Source organism: Bubalus bubalis, chromosome 5 (assembly GCF_019923935.1).
Source record: "Bubalus bubalis isolate 160015118507 breed Murrah chromosome 5, NDDB_SH_1, whole genome shotgun sequence".
NCBI lineage: Eukaryota > Metazoa > Chordata > Mammalia > Artiodactyla > Bovidae > Bubalus > Bubalus bubalis.
In genome coordinates, this window is record NC_059161.1 from 126058503 (window position 1) to 126070485 (window position 11983).

At 59.7% G+C, this 11983-nt stretch overlaps 1 protein-coding gene across 2 annotated transcripts; it reads left to right on the forward strand.

Moving 5' to 3' along the window:
* The first annotated feature begins 164 nt into the window (after positions 1-164).
* On the forward strand, positions 165-11858 carry ACTN3 (actinin alpha 3). Of its 2 annotated transcripts, XM_006044361.3 has the most exons (21): positions 167-362; positions 3799-3913; positions 4090-4209; positions 4341-4427; positions 4507-4594; positions 5073-5151; positions 5233-5314; positions 6048-6133; positions 6428-6520; positions 6972-7202; positions 7327-7474; positions 7894-8044; positions 8564-8672; positions 8768-8908; positions 9171-9353; positions 9805-9939; positions 10030-10209; positions 10471-10617; positions 10714-10779; positions 11325-11483; positions 11570-11858. In XM_006044361.3, the coding sequence occupies exons 1-21, from the start codon at positions 216-218 to the stop codon at positions 11726-11728; spliced, it is 2706 nt and encodes a 901-aa protein (XP_006044423.1). In that variant the 5' UTR covers positions 167-215; the 3' UTR covers positions 11729-11858. The 2 variants fall into 2 exon arrangements, with proteins under 2 accessions (XP_025142502.2, XP_006044423.1); XM_025286717.2 differs by having other exon boundaries at positions 165-362; positions 10471-10779.
* Positions 11859-11983: the final 125 nt, after the last annotated feature.

Genomic DNA, 11983 nt, shown 5'->3' on the forward strand with positions numbered 1-11983 from the left:
CTGGATCTATCCCAGAGCCTCAAAATTCGGCAGTCTCTTAGCCCCAGGCCAAACTCCTGCCTGGTTCCGACCCGAGCGCTTTCGCCCCCATCCGGCCCCACCCTCCTCCCCCATATTTAGCGCGAATCCGATCCGGGGCTGGGCCGGGCGCTACTTAACGCGGCCCCGGTGTTCTGGAGCGCGCCGAGCAGAGCGGAGCCAGGATCCCGAACAAGATGATGATGGTTCTGCAGCCCGAGGGTCTGGGGACCGGGGAGGGGCCCTTCGCGGGCGGCCGTGGGGGCGGCGAATACATGGAACAGGAGGAGGACTGGGACCGCGACCTGCTGTTGGACCCGGCCTGGGAGAAGCAGCAGCGGAAAGTGAGTGCTAGCCCATTTCCTGATGGCAAAACTGAGGCCTGAGAAGCCAGGCGGTTTGTTCTTGGCATCTCAGTAGGTCAGGGGCAAGAGCCTGTTTTATCCTCAGTGCCACTTCCTAGCCCGGGCTCTGGCCATCAATCCTTTGCTGTCCACCAGAGCCCGATGAGAGAGCTCGGGACCCTCATGAGGGGTTTAGGATGACAAGAAAGATTTCTGGGATCCCCACCCCGGCAAGGGTTCATTCACCTGGGCCCAGTTTTGCTAAAGAATATGGTTTGGGTAAAGCCCTGGAGATCCAAGTTTGGTTGGGGTGGGGTCGGGAAAAATCAATCTTTCTCCACACACCGCCCCCCTTTTCTGAAATATTCCCAGACCCCATCTGAGGACATGCAGCTAGGCAACTAGTGGACTTAAGAGTATGGGGGAAGTGGTAACCATCCCAGACTTCTACCCACCCTCGCTATATTCTGTCCAGCGTGATGTCCATGGTCACTCTATCCCAATTGTCAAGTGAGAAAACTGAGGCTGAGGTAGGACCCACATCATATACTGTCAGAAAACAGTCCCCCTCCCTAGGCAACCTGGGGGCTTTGCCCATTGCCTGTCCCTCCCCCATTCTTTTCCAAGATACTCCTCCCCACCCCAGGGGCCCTGAATCTGCTGAAAAGGCCACAAAGTCGGGAAGGAGGGGAGCCCTGGGTTCCCTTTCGCGGTAGGTAACCTGACTCTCAGGCCAGATGGACACTTTGTGCTGAGGCAGCGCCTTGGAGGAGCTGAAAGGGCAGCTGCTGCCCAGGTCCAGCCTTGTAGGGCACTCAGGCCTCCCCTCCCCGATCTATTTTCACTCCTGGACTTTCCCAGATGGAGGGGGCAGGACACCTGGGGACCCAGAAGAGAAAGTGATCTGGGCCTGGAGTGAGGAAATGCTGTGGAGTGGCAGGCTGGGGGTAGGGGGTACTGTGAGGTCATCAGACTCCTCACTTGCCAACGGTGTGTGACCACAGGAAAAGGGCGAGGAACAGGGGTGCTTGGTGGGATCTGCAGGATTTAGAGAATCCCGGATTTAGAATCAGAGCACTTCCTCTGAGTTAGATGACAGGAGGTGACCCCAGGGGCTGGGAGGCTCAGCTGACTCGGCTAGGGTGCACCGGGTGATCCGCCTCCCCCCAGGCTCCTTCTGCACCTGTCTCCAAGCAGGGCTGTGGTCCTCGGGTCCAGCAGTCTCCCAGTGATGTCATCCCTGCCCCTGGCTCCCGCTGCCACCTGCTCTGCAACGCCTCTCCCCACCCCACCCCCACCCACCCAGGCCTCTCCCAGATTCAGGCTCACAGTCCCCTCATAAGACACAGGCTAGTCTGTACCTCGCTTTCATCAAAGTATCAGGAACATCCTTCCAACCCAACTTACAGCCACCCACTTCATCCACTTATCAGTGATTACACCCGTGTAGACTCTCTGTAAATTCATTAGTGTTCCCTGAAGTTGGATAATCCAGTTGTTTCTCATCCAGCAGTGTTTATTACAATGTAATGAACATCTCTGTGCTCAAATTTAGCCCCGCCCCATCCCTGCTTTTCCCCCATATCTTAGAGCACTCCTGTCTCCTCCCATCTGACACCAGAGTCCTCTTTATTCAGCCTCATTTGAAAACAGTTGTTTAACATTTCTTAGGGAGGTCCTAGTATGTGCCAGGCACTGTGTCAGGTGTCAGAAATTCAGCAGGGGATGAAATAAAGCCCCTGCTTCAGAGAGCTTAGAGTCTAGCAAGGACAAATGTTTCATCTCACCCCCTCCTCCTGACCCGTCCCACTCACTGACACCCTCTCTCACCCCGGTCTCAGTCGCCACCTCCTCACTTCTCCCTTCTGCTCTGCCAAGCCATTCTCTGCAACCAGAATGAACTTTCTAAAACACAGTTCTGCCCCTCTCCCTCCCTGTTGCCCTGAGGATCAAGTTCACACTCCCTGGCTTAGCACTCAAGATCGTGCATGACCTGGCCTCTGCTGCCCCTCCGGCCCGCCTCTCACCATTTATACCCCAACATCCCCAGAGCGGTGCCCAGATAGCTGTAGCCCCACAATCCTAGCAACTGTTGCTCATCACCAAGCCCTTGCGGCTGTCCCTGCCTGGAATGCCCTTGCCCGTCCGTCCCTGTCTGAGTAACTCCTGCTCTTCCATCACAGTTCTGATCTGTTACTCACTTTCCCCAAGAGGTTTGAAGAACACCTCCCCTAAGCTCCTCAATGCTAGTCTCTCCTAGCACTTCACAGGCCCACAGGACTCTTTAATTGCCTGTGCGTTCCTTTAGGGTAGGAACCAAATCTCATTAAAAGTCATGTTTGTCCTCTGAGGGAATCTGCTTCCTCCACTATGGAGGCCTCGCCCAGACCTGCCTTTCCCCCTGCCCTGTCTGGACCCAGAGCATCTGAGACTCCAGAGCAGGAAGGATCTACAGAGAATCCAACAGCACTTTCCTGTGCTCGGGGTGGCATCAATCAGTGCTCAGCACCCACTTATACACCTGAGGGAAAGAATTCCAAATAACTTCCTTGGGGTGTCTGCTTTTGGGGGGGCGGATGGGAGGGGGAAATGCTTTGAATTCCAGGATCCTGCAAGATCAGGGGAGGAAGAACCTGAGACATCATTGACTGTGAATGTAATTCTACAAACAGAGAGACTGAGCCCAGGAGAGGGCGAGGGGCACATCCCAGGTCACAGTAGCTCCACTGGGGTGGGAGTCCGAGTATGGATTCTACCAAGGACTGCCAGCTGAGGGCAGAATCCGGGGCCTGAGGCCTTGGGAGGTTGTAGAAACTTGTGCACCAGGCTCTAAATCACTGCCATCCCCCAAAGGCACACAGCATATATCACCCCTCCCATCTCAGACAGAGGCTGAGGCTGAAGCAGGCCCTGGCCGGAGAGGGCGGATAGTCTCCTCCAGAAACCAGGTCAGGCTGCACCTCAGTGTCCCACTGTTCCTCGAGGGCCTGCAAAGCTCCGGCAGCCTTATGGTCCTCTTGGGGGCCAATTCACAATAGCCTTAGGAGGTCAGTGGGGCTGAGACGATAATAACACAGATGCACAGTCCCTCAGACAAAACCCACCAAGCCATCTGTGCTGCGTCCTGGAATGTTTCCAATTTTAGTAAGGCAGTGTCCCTGGTGTCTCAGGGGGCCCCACACTGGCTGGAGACTGGCCAAAGCTGTTGTTGTCCTGGCAGCATCCACACTGGGATCTGAATGGGACCCAGACCCCATTTCTCCCCATTTTCAGAATTAAAGCTCAGAGAGGGACAGGGGCTGGCCCCAGATGCACAGCAAGTGAGTGGCTGAGCTGGAACTTGCATCCAGGGCCTCCTGCTCTGAGATCTACCCTGACCAAGGAGCCAGAGCGCTGTCCTCAGCACTAGGGTCTGAGCACTGTCCTCTGCCCCCAGACCTTCACTGCCTGGTGCAACTCACACCTGCGCAAGGCTGGCACCCAGATCGAGAACATCGAGGAGGATTTCCGCAATGGCCTCAAACTCATGTTGCTCCTGGAGGTTATTTCAGGTGAGGGGTGCAAATCAGTGCACAGGGACCCCAGGACCCAGGGGAACCCAGAGAGCTGGGGGAGCAGTGCCAGCCGAGTGCTGGAGGGGATGTGCTAAGGGAGGGGGACGTTTGAGGACCGTGTCTTCAGCTTCCTCTTGTGACCTTTGACCCTTGACCTCTCCTCTCACACCCAGGAGAGAGGCTGCCCAGACCAGACAAAGGCAAGATGCGCTTCCACAAGATCGCCAATGTCAACAAGGCCCTGGATTTCATTGCCAGCAAGGGGGTGAAGCTGGTGTCCATCGGTGCTGAAGGTGAGGAGGTGGCAGGAGGTGGCAGGTGGGGCTCTTGGAATGCAGACAAGGGGCCAGAGGGCAGGGCAAAGGGGAGGGAGGCTGAGGCCTGGTGGTCAGGTGGAGCATGTCCCCACCCCCCCACCCCACAGAGATTGTTGACGGGAACCTGAAGATGACCCTGGGCATGATCTGGACCATCATCCTTCGCTTTGCCATCCAGGACATCTCCGTGGAAGGTGAGTGGTGGGGAGGCGGGGAGGATGAGGGGTGGCCCCGACCCCTTCCCAACCAACGCTCACCCCCTTCCCTGCCCAGAAACCTCGGCCAAGGAAGGTTTGCTCCTGTGGTGTCAGCGGAAGACGGCGCCGTACCGCAACGTCAACGTGCAGAACTTCCACACCAGGTCCGTCCTCCGGCCAGCATGCGGGGCCTCTGCTGGGCTCTGGGCCACAGAGCTGGAGTCTGGCCCTGGAGAGCCAGGGAGGGGAGAGGTCACAGCCAAGTTCCTGCAGCAGCGTCTGAAAATGGCAGGACTCGGTCAATGCTGAACTGAATCCAGGAGGGTGAGGGGGAGTTCCTGGAGGAGGGAGCACCGGAGACATCCCAGGAAGGGTGTTCCAGCCAGAGGGAGCCTTGTGAGCAAAGACCCAGAGGCCAAAAATTCCTAGAAAGTGGTGTAGCATAAGCCCAGGGTAAGGGAATCATGATGAGCTTGGAGGAAATGGTCCATGGCTGGTAATCAGGGCCTTAAATGCCAAGCAAGGAATTAGAACCTGACTCCATTTCACAGATGAGGCCATCCAGATAGGAGGGCTCCTGGGACCAGGGGAGGGCAGGGCCCTGGCCTGAACCCAGGCCTGACCCCCCTTCTCTCTGTCCAGCTGGAAGGATGGGCTGGCCCTCTGTGCTCTCATCCACCGACACCGCCCTGACCTCATTGACTATGCCAAACTGCGCAAGGTACGCCCCCCTAGTCCCAGCCCCGACTCTCCAGTCTCTGTCCCAGATGACCTTTCACCTCTCTCCCCTCTCACCACCTAGGACGACCCCATCGGCAACTTGAACACCGCCTTTGAGGTGGCCGAGAAGTACCTGGACATCCCTAAGATGCTGGATGCAGAAGGTGAGAGTAAGCCTCACCCCGGGGAGGACTCCACTTCCACACCAGGCAGCACTGTCCCACCTCCGCCCCTTTGTCTATGCTCCTCCCTCCTCCCGGGATGCTCCGCCCCACCCCTCCCCCTGCTCCCTGGGCAGGACCCTTCCTGCCAACTGTTCCCCTTCTCCAGGAGCCCTTATCTGGTCCCCTGTCCCTCTCATCCAGTGGAACCAGCCCCTCCCACCTTGGCCCTTATGTAATGGCTCTACCCTCACATCCCAGTTACCTGGGTCACTTGGTGACATGATAGTCACTCATGCTGGGAGCTCCTTTGAGGGGAGTCCTGCCTCCTGTCCCTGTGCCCATAAAGGCTTTAGTAGTTGAACCAGCAAACCTTTTCTGGTACTGTGCCTGGTACCCCGGATGTGAACTTGGAGGAAAGCCAGCCAGCCAGTCAGCCAGAGGCATGGCCTGTTTAGAGACAGCAGGCAGTGGACACTGGCGGTTCATGAGGGCTACAGGGTCTGCTCACTTAGCCACACCTTGATACTGTCCTCACCCCACCGAGGAGGAGGTCGCTGGGGCCTGGGGTGATCCGAGAAGGCTCCAGGGAAGAGCTGGCTTTGGGGCAGCTGGTGGCCATGACTAGATGTCTCTGCCCCTTCCCATCCCGAGGGAGCTCTCTGCCTGGGTGGGGGCATGAGCCCACTCCCCACCCCTGGCTTTGCCCAACTGACACCTGGCTGCCATTCCGCAGACATTGTGAACACCCCAAAGCCTGATGAGAAGGCCATCATGACCTACGTCTCCTGCTTCTACCACGCCTTCGCCGGGGCGGAGCAGGTAATGGGCTCAACAGTTGCCACCTGGGCTGGGCGTGTGGCCCACCCTTGGCAGCCCCTCAACATTTGGAGGTGCCAGGCCCCACTGGGGCACCACTGTCCCAGCTGCACATACTCGACCCCTGGGGCACTCAGGCACAGAAGCCTCTGGCCTGGAAGCTCCCTCCTCACCCTACAAGGCATGAGGCCTTCATCCTCTCGGTTTGCATGGACTCAGGGTTTAGGGATTGCAGAGGGAGTCTGGGTCGGGGGTGTCCTGTTTTAATACCAGCTTTTCTGCCCATTCCCACCAAAGGCAGAGACAGCCGCCAACAGGATCTGCAAAGTGCTGGCCGTGAACCAGGAGAACGAGAAGCTGATGGAGGAATATGAAAAGCTGGCCAGTGAGGTAAGACGGGCCACAGAGGGCCTCCCCCTCCTGCCCTTGCTCCCCCATCCCAGCCCTGCTGTTCCTCCCATCCCAGCTGACCCCCAGCCTGGACTGCAGAGCCCACCTCTCCTCAGAGTAGCCTTGGCCTCCTCCAGCCTCCTCCTGCCATCTTTACCCACCTCCTGCCCCCTTCTGCCCATCCAGGCTCCTGCCCATCCAGGCTCCTGCCATCCACTCATTTATCCATTCAGTCACTCATCTCTAGACAGTCTCACGGCCCTTTGCTCTGGGCCAACTACGCTGGCCCCTGCACTCAGAATATAACCATCCTGCTCCTTCTCTGACTAGTGGGGACCCCTCCTCTGCTCAAGGCCCAGCCTGTTGGCCACAGCCTGGGCATGGCTAGAGACAGGCAAGGTGAGCAGGCCCACTCAGCCCTCTGTGCTCTGCCCCTGCCTGGACCCCTTAGCTGCTGGAATGGATCCGCCGGACCGTGCCGTGGCTGGAGAACCGCGTGGGCGAGCCCAGCATGAGCGCCATGCAGCGCAAGCTGGAAGACTTCCGGGACTACCGGCGCCTGCACAAGCCGCCCCGCGTGCAGGAGAAGTGCCAGCTGGAGATTAACTTCAACACGCTGCAGACCAAGCTGCGGCTGAGCCACCGGCCGGCCTTCATGCCATCTGAGGGCAAGCTGGTCTCGGTGAGCCGGGGCAGGGGGGCAGAGGGGGACCCCCGGCCCTGCCTACATCCCCTTGGACTCTCTGTTCCCATCTGTATAATGGGTGAACCATGATGGAGGGCGCCTCTCTCTGCTTGGCCTGCAGGACATCGCCAACGCATGGCGGGGCCTGGAGCAGGCAGAGAAGGGCTATGAGGATTGGCTGCTCTCCGAGATCCGGCGCCTACAGCGGCTACAGCACCTGGCAGAGAAGTTCCAGCAGAAGGCCTCCCTGCATGAAGCCTGGACCCGGGGTAGGTGGCTCTGGGGCCTGAATGTGTCCTGTGCAGATTGCGGGGAGCCTGGTGGGAGGGGGACGGGGTCCTGGTAGAAGGCACAGGTCAAGGGTAGGGGTTCTGCAAGGAAGCTGGAGACCTCTTTTCTAGTCCCTTCTGGTATTTGCAATCAAATAATACCGCAAGGGAACCAAGGGCCACTCCAGATCATGTAAGCTCGAGGACCCTGACGTCACGCAGGAGCCATGCCCTGGAACAGGAGCTTCTCTTCACTTTATCTCACTGGCGTCTCAGAGCAGACCCCTAGGTGTAGGCTGGGCAGGAGTGATCACCTACATTCACGGATGGGGAATCTCCAGTGTCACACACGGGGTTCGGACCCCCTGCTCCTGCGTATCCGCCCCTGGGTGACGCAAGCCGGGCTTCTCTCCATGCAGGAAAGGAGGACATGCTGAGCCAGAGGGACTACGAGACGGCTTCGCTGCAGGAGGTGCGGGCCTTGCTGCGGCGCCACGAGGCCTTCGAGAGCGACCTGGCGGCGCACCAGGACCGCGTGGAGCACATCGCTGCGCTGGCCCAGGAGCTCAAGTAGGCATGGAGTCTGCTGGGCCCACCCCCGGCAGGGAACGACACCCCTCGGCCTCAGGCCCCGCCCCTCGGCCTCAAGCCCTGCCCCTGCTCCCAAAGCCCTCCAGACCTTTCACTCTTTAATAACCCTACCTTGGTACCCCTGTCCTTCCCAGCACCACTTGCTCTGCCCTCCTCCTGTAACCCTGTCCCCTAAGCTGGCGTCTCCTTGCAGCTTTGGGCCGGCCAGGCCTTCACCATAGCCTTGGCCTCCTAACACGTCCTTCCTGTAAACCTGTCCCGGACACTCCAGGCTCCGCCCCTCCTCCCAAACTTTTCCAGGGACTGGAGCTGAGGACCCCCTTCTCCTAGGCACGCACTGAGAAGGCCCTGCTCTAGGAAAGCCCTGTTTCACCCCCATCTACCCTGGCTCCTTTATGCCTTCACCACCCCTGGGCCCAGAGTCCTGCCTGAAGGGACAGTCAGGCAGAAATCTGGGCTGGAATCTGACTCCGCGGACAACCCCCTTCCCATCCCCAGTGAGCTGGACTACCACGAGGCAGCCTCGGTGAACAGCCGCTGCCAGGCCATCTGCGACCAGTGGGACAACCTGGGCACGCTGACCCAGAAGAGGCGGGATGCGCTGGAGGTGAAGCTGGGGACCCGGGGGTGAAGGCTGGACGCTGGAGGAGGGTGAGGGGCCTGCTGGGCGGGCTGCTAACTGGCCATCCCTGTGGCCCCCAGCGGATGGAGAAGCTCCTGGAGACCATCGATCAGCTACAGCTGGAGTTTGCCCGGCGGGCAGCGCCCTTCAACAACTGGCTGGATGGCGCCGTGGAGGACCTGCAGGACGTGTGGCTGGTGCACTCAGTGGAGGAGACCCAGGTGGGTGCGGGGGCTCCAGGTGTGCCAGGGTTGGATGGGATGACAAGGAAGTGGCCTGTCTTCTGTCGGCCACCCCTTTGGGCTCCTGGGGAATGGGGGGCCAGAGAAGAAGCCCAGTTCTAGAGTGCCAGGAGTCAGGAGGCCTGGGTTCTCTGGCCAGTGCTGCCCTGGCCCCTGGTGAACGGCCCAGAGCCCCTGGCCATCCTTTGTTGCCTGCGGGAGGTAGGGGCGCTGATTGATGCTTCCTGCCTGTCGTCCCCAGAGCTTGGTGACAGCACACGACCAGTTCAAGGCAACACTGCCCGAGGCCGACCGAGAGAGGGGCGCCATCCTGGGCATCCAGGGTGAGATCCAGAAGATCTGCCAAACGTACGGACTGCGGCCCAGCTCCACCAACCCCTACATCGCCCTCACCCCGCAGGACATCAACACCAAGTGGGACACGGTCAGTGCCGCCGGTGGCCTTTCCCCGCCTCCCTCCTGCTCAGACGTCTTCTAAACCACCCTGAGAATCTCAGGTGTCTGAGACACAGAGGATCAAGTCCGCCTCCGGATCTGTGGTCTGACACAGACTCTACGTGGCATTGGACAGGTCCCCTTGCCTGACTTGGCCCTCTCTGTAAAATGGCCGTGACAGCATTTTCCTGTTGGGCCTGATTAAAGCAGAATTAGATCTGGGGTGGGGGCCAGATTGTTGTACAGAACAATCTAAGTTTGTTAAGAGTGTTGGCATGGGCCCTCATTTACAGCCAGGAAATGAGCAGAGAGAGGCTGAGTGACCTGCTCAGAGCTTGCCTCCTCCGCAGAGCCCTTGGCTCAGAGCAAGGAGCCCTGTGAGGGGCTGGAGCCGTCCCCTCACTCCTGAGCTGCCCCTGACACCACCACCCTCCCTCCAGGTCCGAAAGCTGGTACCCAGCCGTGACCAGATGCTGCAGGAGGAGCTGACGCGGCAGCAGGTGAACGAGAGGCTCCGGCGGCAGTTTGCAGCCCAGGCCAACGCCATCGGGCCCTGGATCCAGGGGAAGGTGGAGGTAAGGCTTGGATCAGGGAGCCAACCTGGGAGATGGGGGCCGGGGGCCACCGGGGGCTGGAAGCCCTCATCCTGCCCGGTCCCCCTGTAGGAAGTGGGGCGCCTAGCCGCAGGGATGGCTGGCTCTCTGGAGGAGCAGATGGCGGGCCTGCGGCAGCAGGAGCAGAATATCATCAACTACAAGAGCAACATCGACCGGCTGGAGGGAGACCACCAGCTGCTGCAGGAGAGTCTGGTGTTTGACAACAAGCACACGGTCTACAGCATGGAGGTGGGACCATATCGCTTAGGACTGAGAGGAAAGCGGTGCTGTGGGGAAGCCTGGGGCGGCCATGGCTGGTTGATCAATATGTAATAAATCATCAAACTTTATGGCAGGAAGGGCCGCTGGATGTCACTCAGTGGAACCTCCCGATGGGGTCCAGAAAGGGGGAGGACTTGCCCGGGGTCAGACAGTGAACTGGGGGTGGAGCCAGAGCTCGTGGCCAGGCACTGGCCGCCCACTGACCCGGCCTGTCTCCTGCTTTCACAGCACATCCGCGTGGGCTGGGAGCAGCTGCTCACCTCCATCGCCCGCACCATCAACGAGGTGGAGAACCAGGTACTGACCCGAGACGCCAAGGGCCTGAGTCAGGAGCAGCTCAACGAGTTCCGGGCATCTTTCAACCACTTTGACCGGGTCAGCAGGGGCCTCGCCCTGTGGGGTGGTGGACTTGGGGGCTGGCTGGGAGGCGGAGATCGGGGCCAGAGCCTGACATCTGCTCCCCAACTACAGAAGCGGAACGGCATGATGGAGCCTGATGACTTCCGGGCCTGCCTCATCTCCATGGGCTATGACCTGGTGAGTGTCCTCCAGCCCTGTCCAGGGGTTCCCTCTGTGGCCCTTGGGCCCGAGGCCCTGGGCTGCAAACTGCCGCCGGAGCCTCTCGTTCACCTGCTGCCGCGTCAGCTCCTCCTGCAGTGATCACCCACTGTGTCCCTCCCACCTTCACATCTTCATTTCCTCCTCATCCACCTCCTGGGGCTGGGGAGAATTACCCCATTTCCTAGGGGGGCAGCTAACAAAAGTTCAAAGAGGTAAATTAATTTGGAGCTGGTTCTGTGTGACTCCAGAGCCTGAGCTTGCAACATGTCCACCTCAGAGAGAGAGCACTACAGGGGCGTGGGGAAGAGGTCAGGAGCAGCAGGAGCAGGGCATCGCCACGGGCAGGAAGCAGAGTTCAGCCCAGTGGAAAGGGTTTCCCAGAGCCCGAGCTAAGGCTGCAGTGGACCTTCTACGGAAAAAGGGGGCCGCCTTGTCACAGGCGTCGTCAAGCCAGGGGGACACCAGGAACCCTCCTGGCTTATGCACTCCCCGGGCACGGTGCCTGGCCTCTAACCCTGCAGGGGGAGGTGGAGTTTGCTCGCATCATGACCATGGTGGACCCCAACGCGGCTGGGGTTGTGACCTTCCAAGCCTTCATCGACTTTATGACCCGAGAGACAGCCGAGACGGACACGGCTGAGCAGGTTGTGGCCTCGTTCAAGATCCTGGCGGGAGACAAGGTGAGTCCCTGGCGGGGGTCTGGGGAGCTGGTGGGTGGAGGGTGGGGACTGGGACCTGGGGGCCCTCAAACCCTCTTCTCCCCCAGAACTACATCACCGCCGAGGAGCTGCGGCGGGAACTCCCGGCGGAGCAGGCTGAGTACTGCATCCGCCGCATGGCGCCCTACAAGGGGGCCGGGGCTCCAGTTGGAGCCCTGGACTACGTGGCCTTCTCCAGTGCCCTCTACGGGGAGAGTGACCTCTGACCTTGACCCCCGAGCTTCCCTACTCAAGTCCGGAGAGAGGGTGCTCCCTCCGGCTGATCCCACCCATCCCTTGGGGCCAGGGCCACAGAGCCGAGTGTTTCTCAATAAAGATCCATCGTGGGCCCCTCTCCATCTCCGATTGATTCCTAAGGCAGAAGCTTGGGCCCTCAGGTTTTTGGGCAGGATCAGCTGCCCCACGTTGACCCTAGGGTTCCCCAGCACCCCTCCTGGCCCTCAGGGTCTGAGCATTCACAC

Excerpts from the sequence above, each read along its gene's own strand:
- ACTN3 (XM_025286717.2), top strand. The coding sequence starts at position 216 with ATGATGATGGTTCTGCAGCCCGAGGGTCTGGGGACCGGGGAGGGGCCC. Across the intron at positions 7,475-7,893 it reads GCATGAAGCCTGGACCCGGG|GAAAGGAGGACATGCTGAGC; the intron begins GTAGGTGGCTCT and ends CTCTCCATGCAG. Across the intron at positions 10,210-10,470 it reads ACACGGTCTACAGCATGGAG|CACATCCGCGTGGGCTGGGA; the intron begins GTGGGACCATAT and ends CTGCTTTCACAG.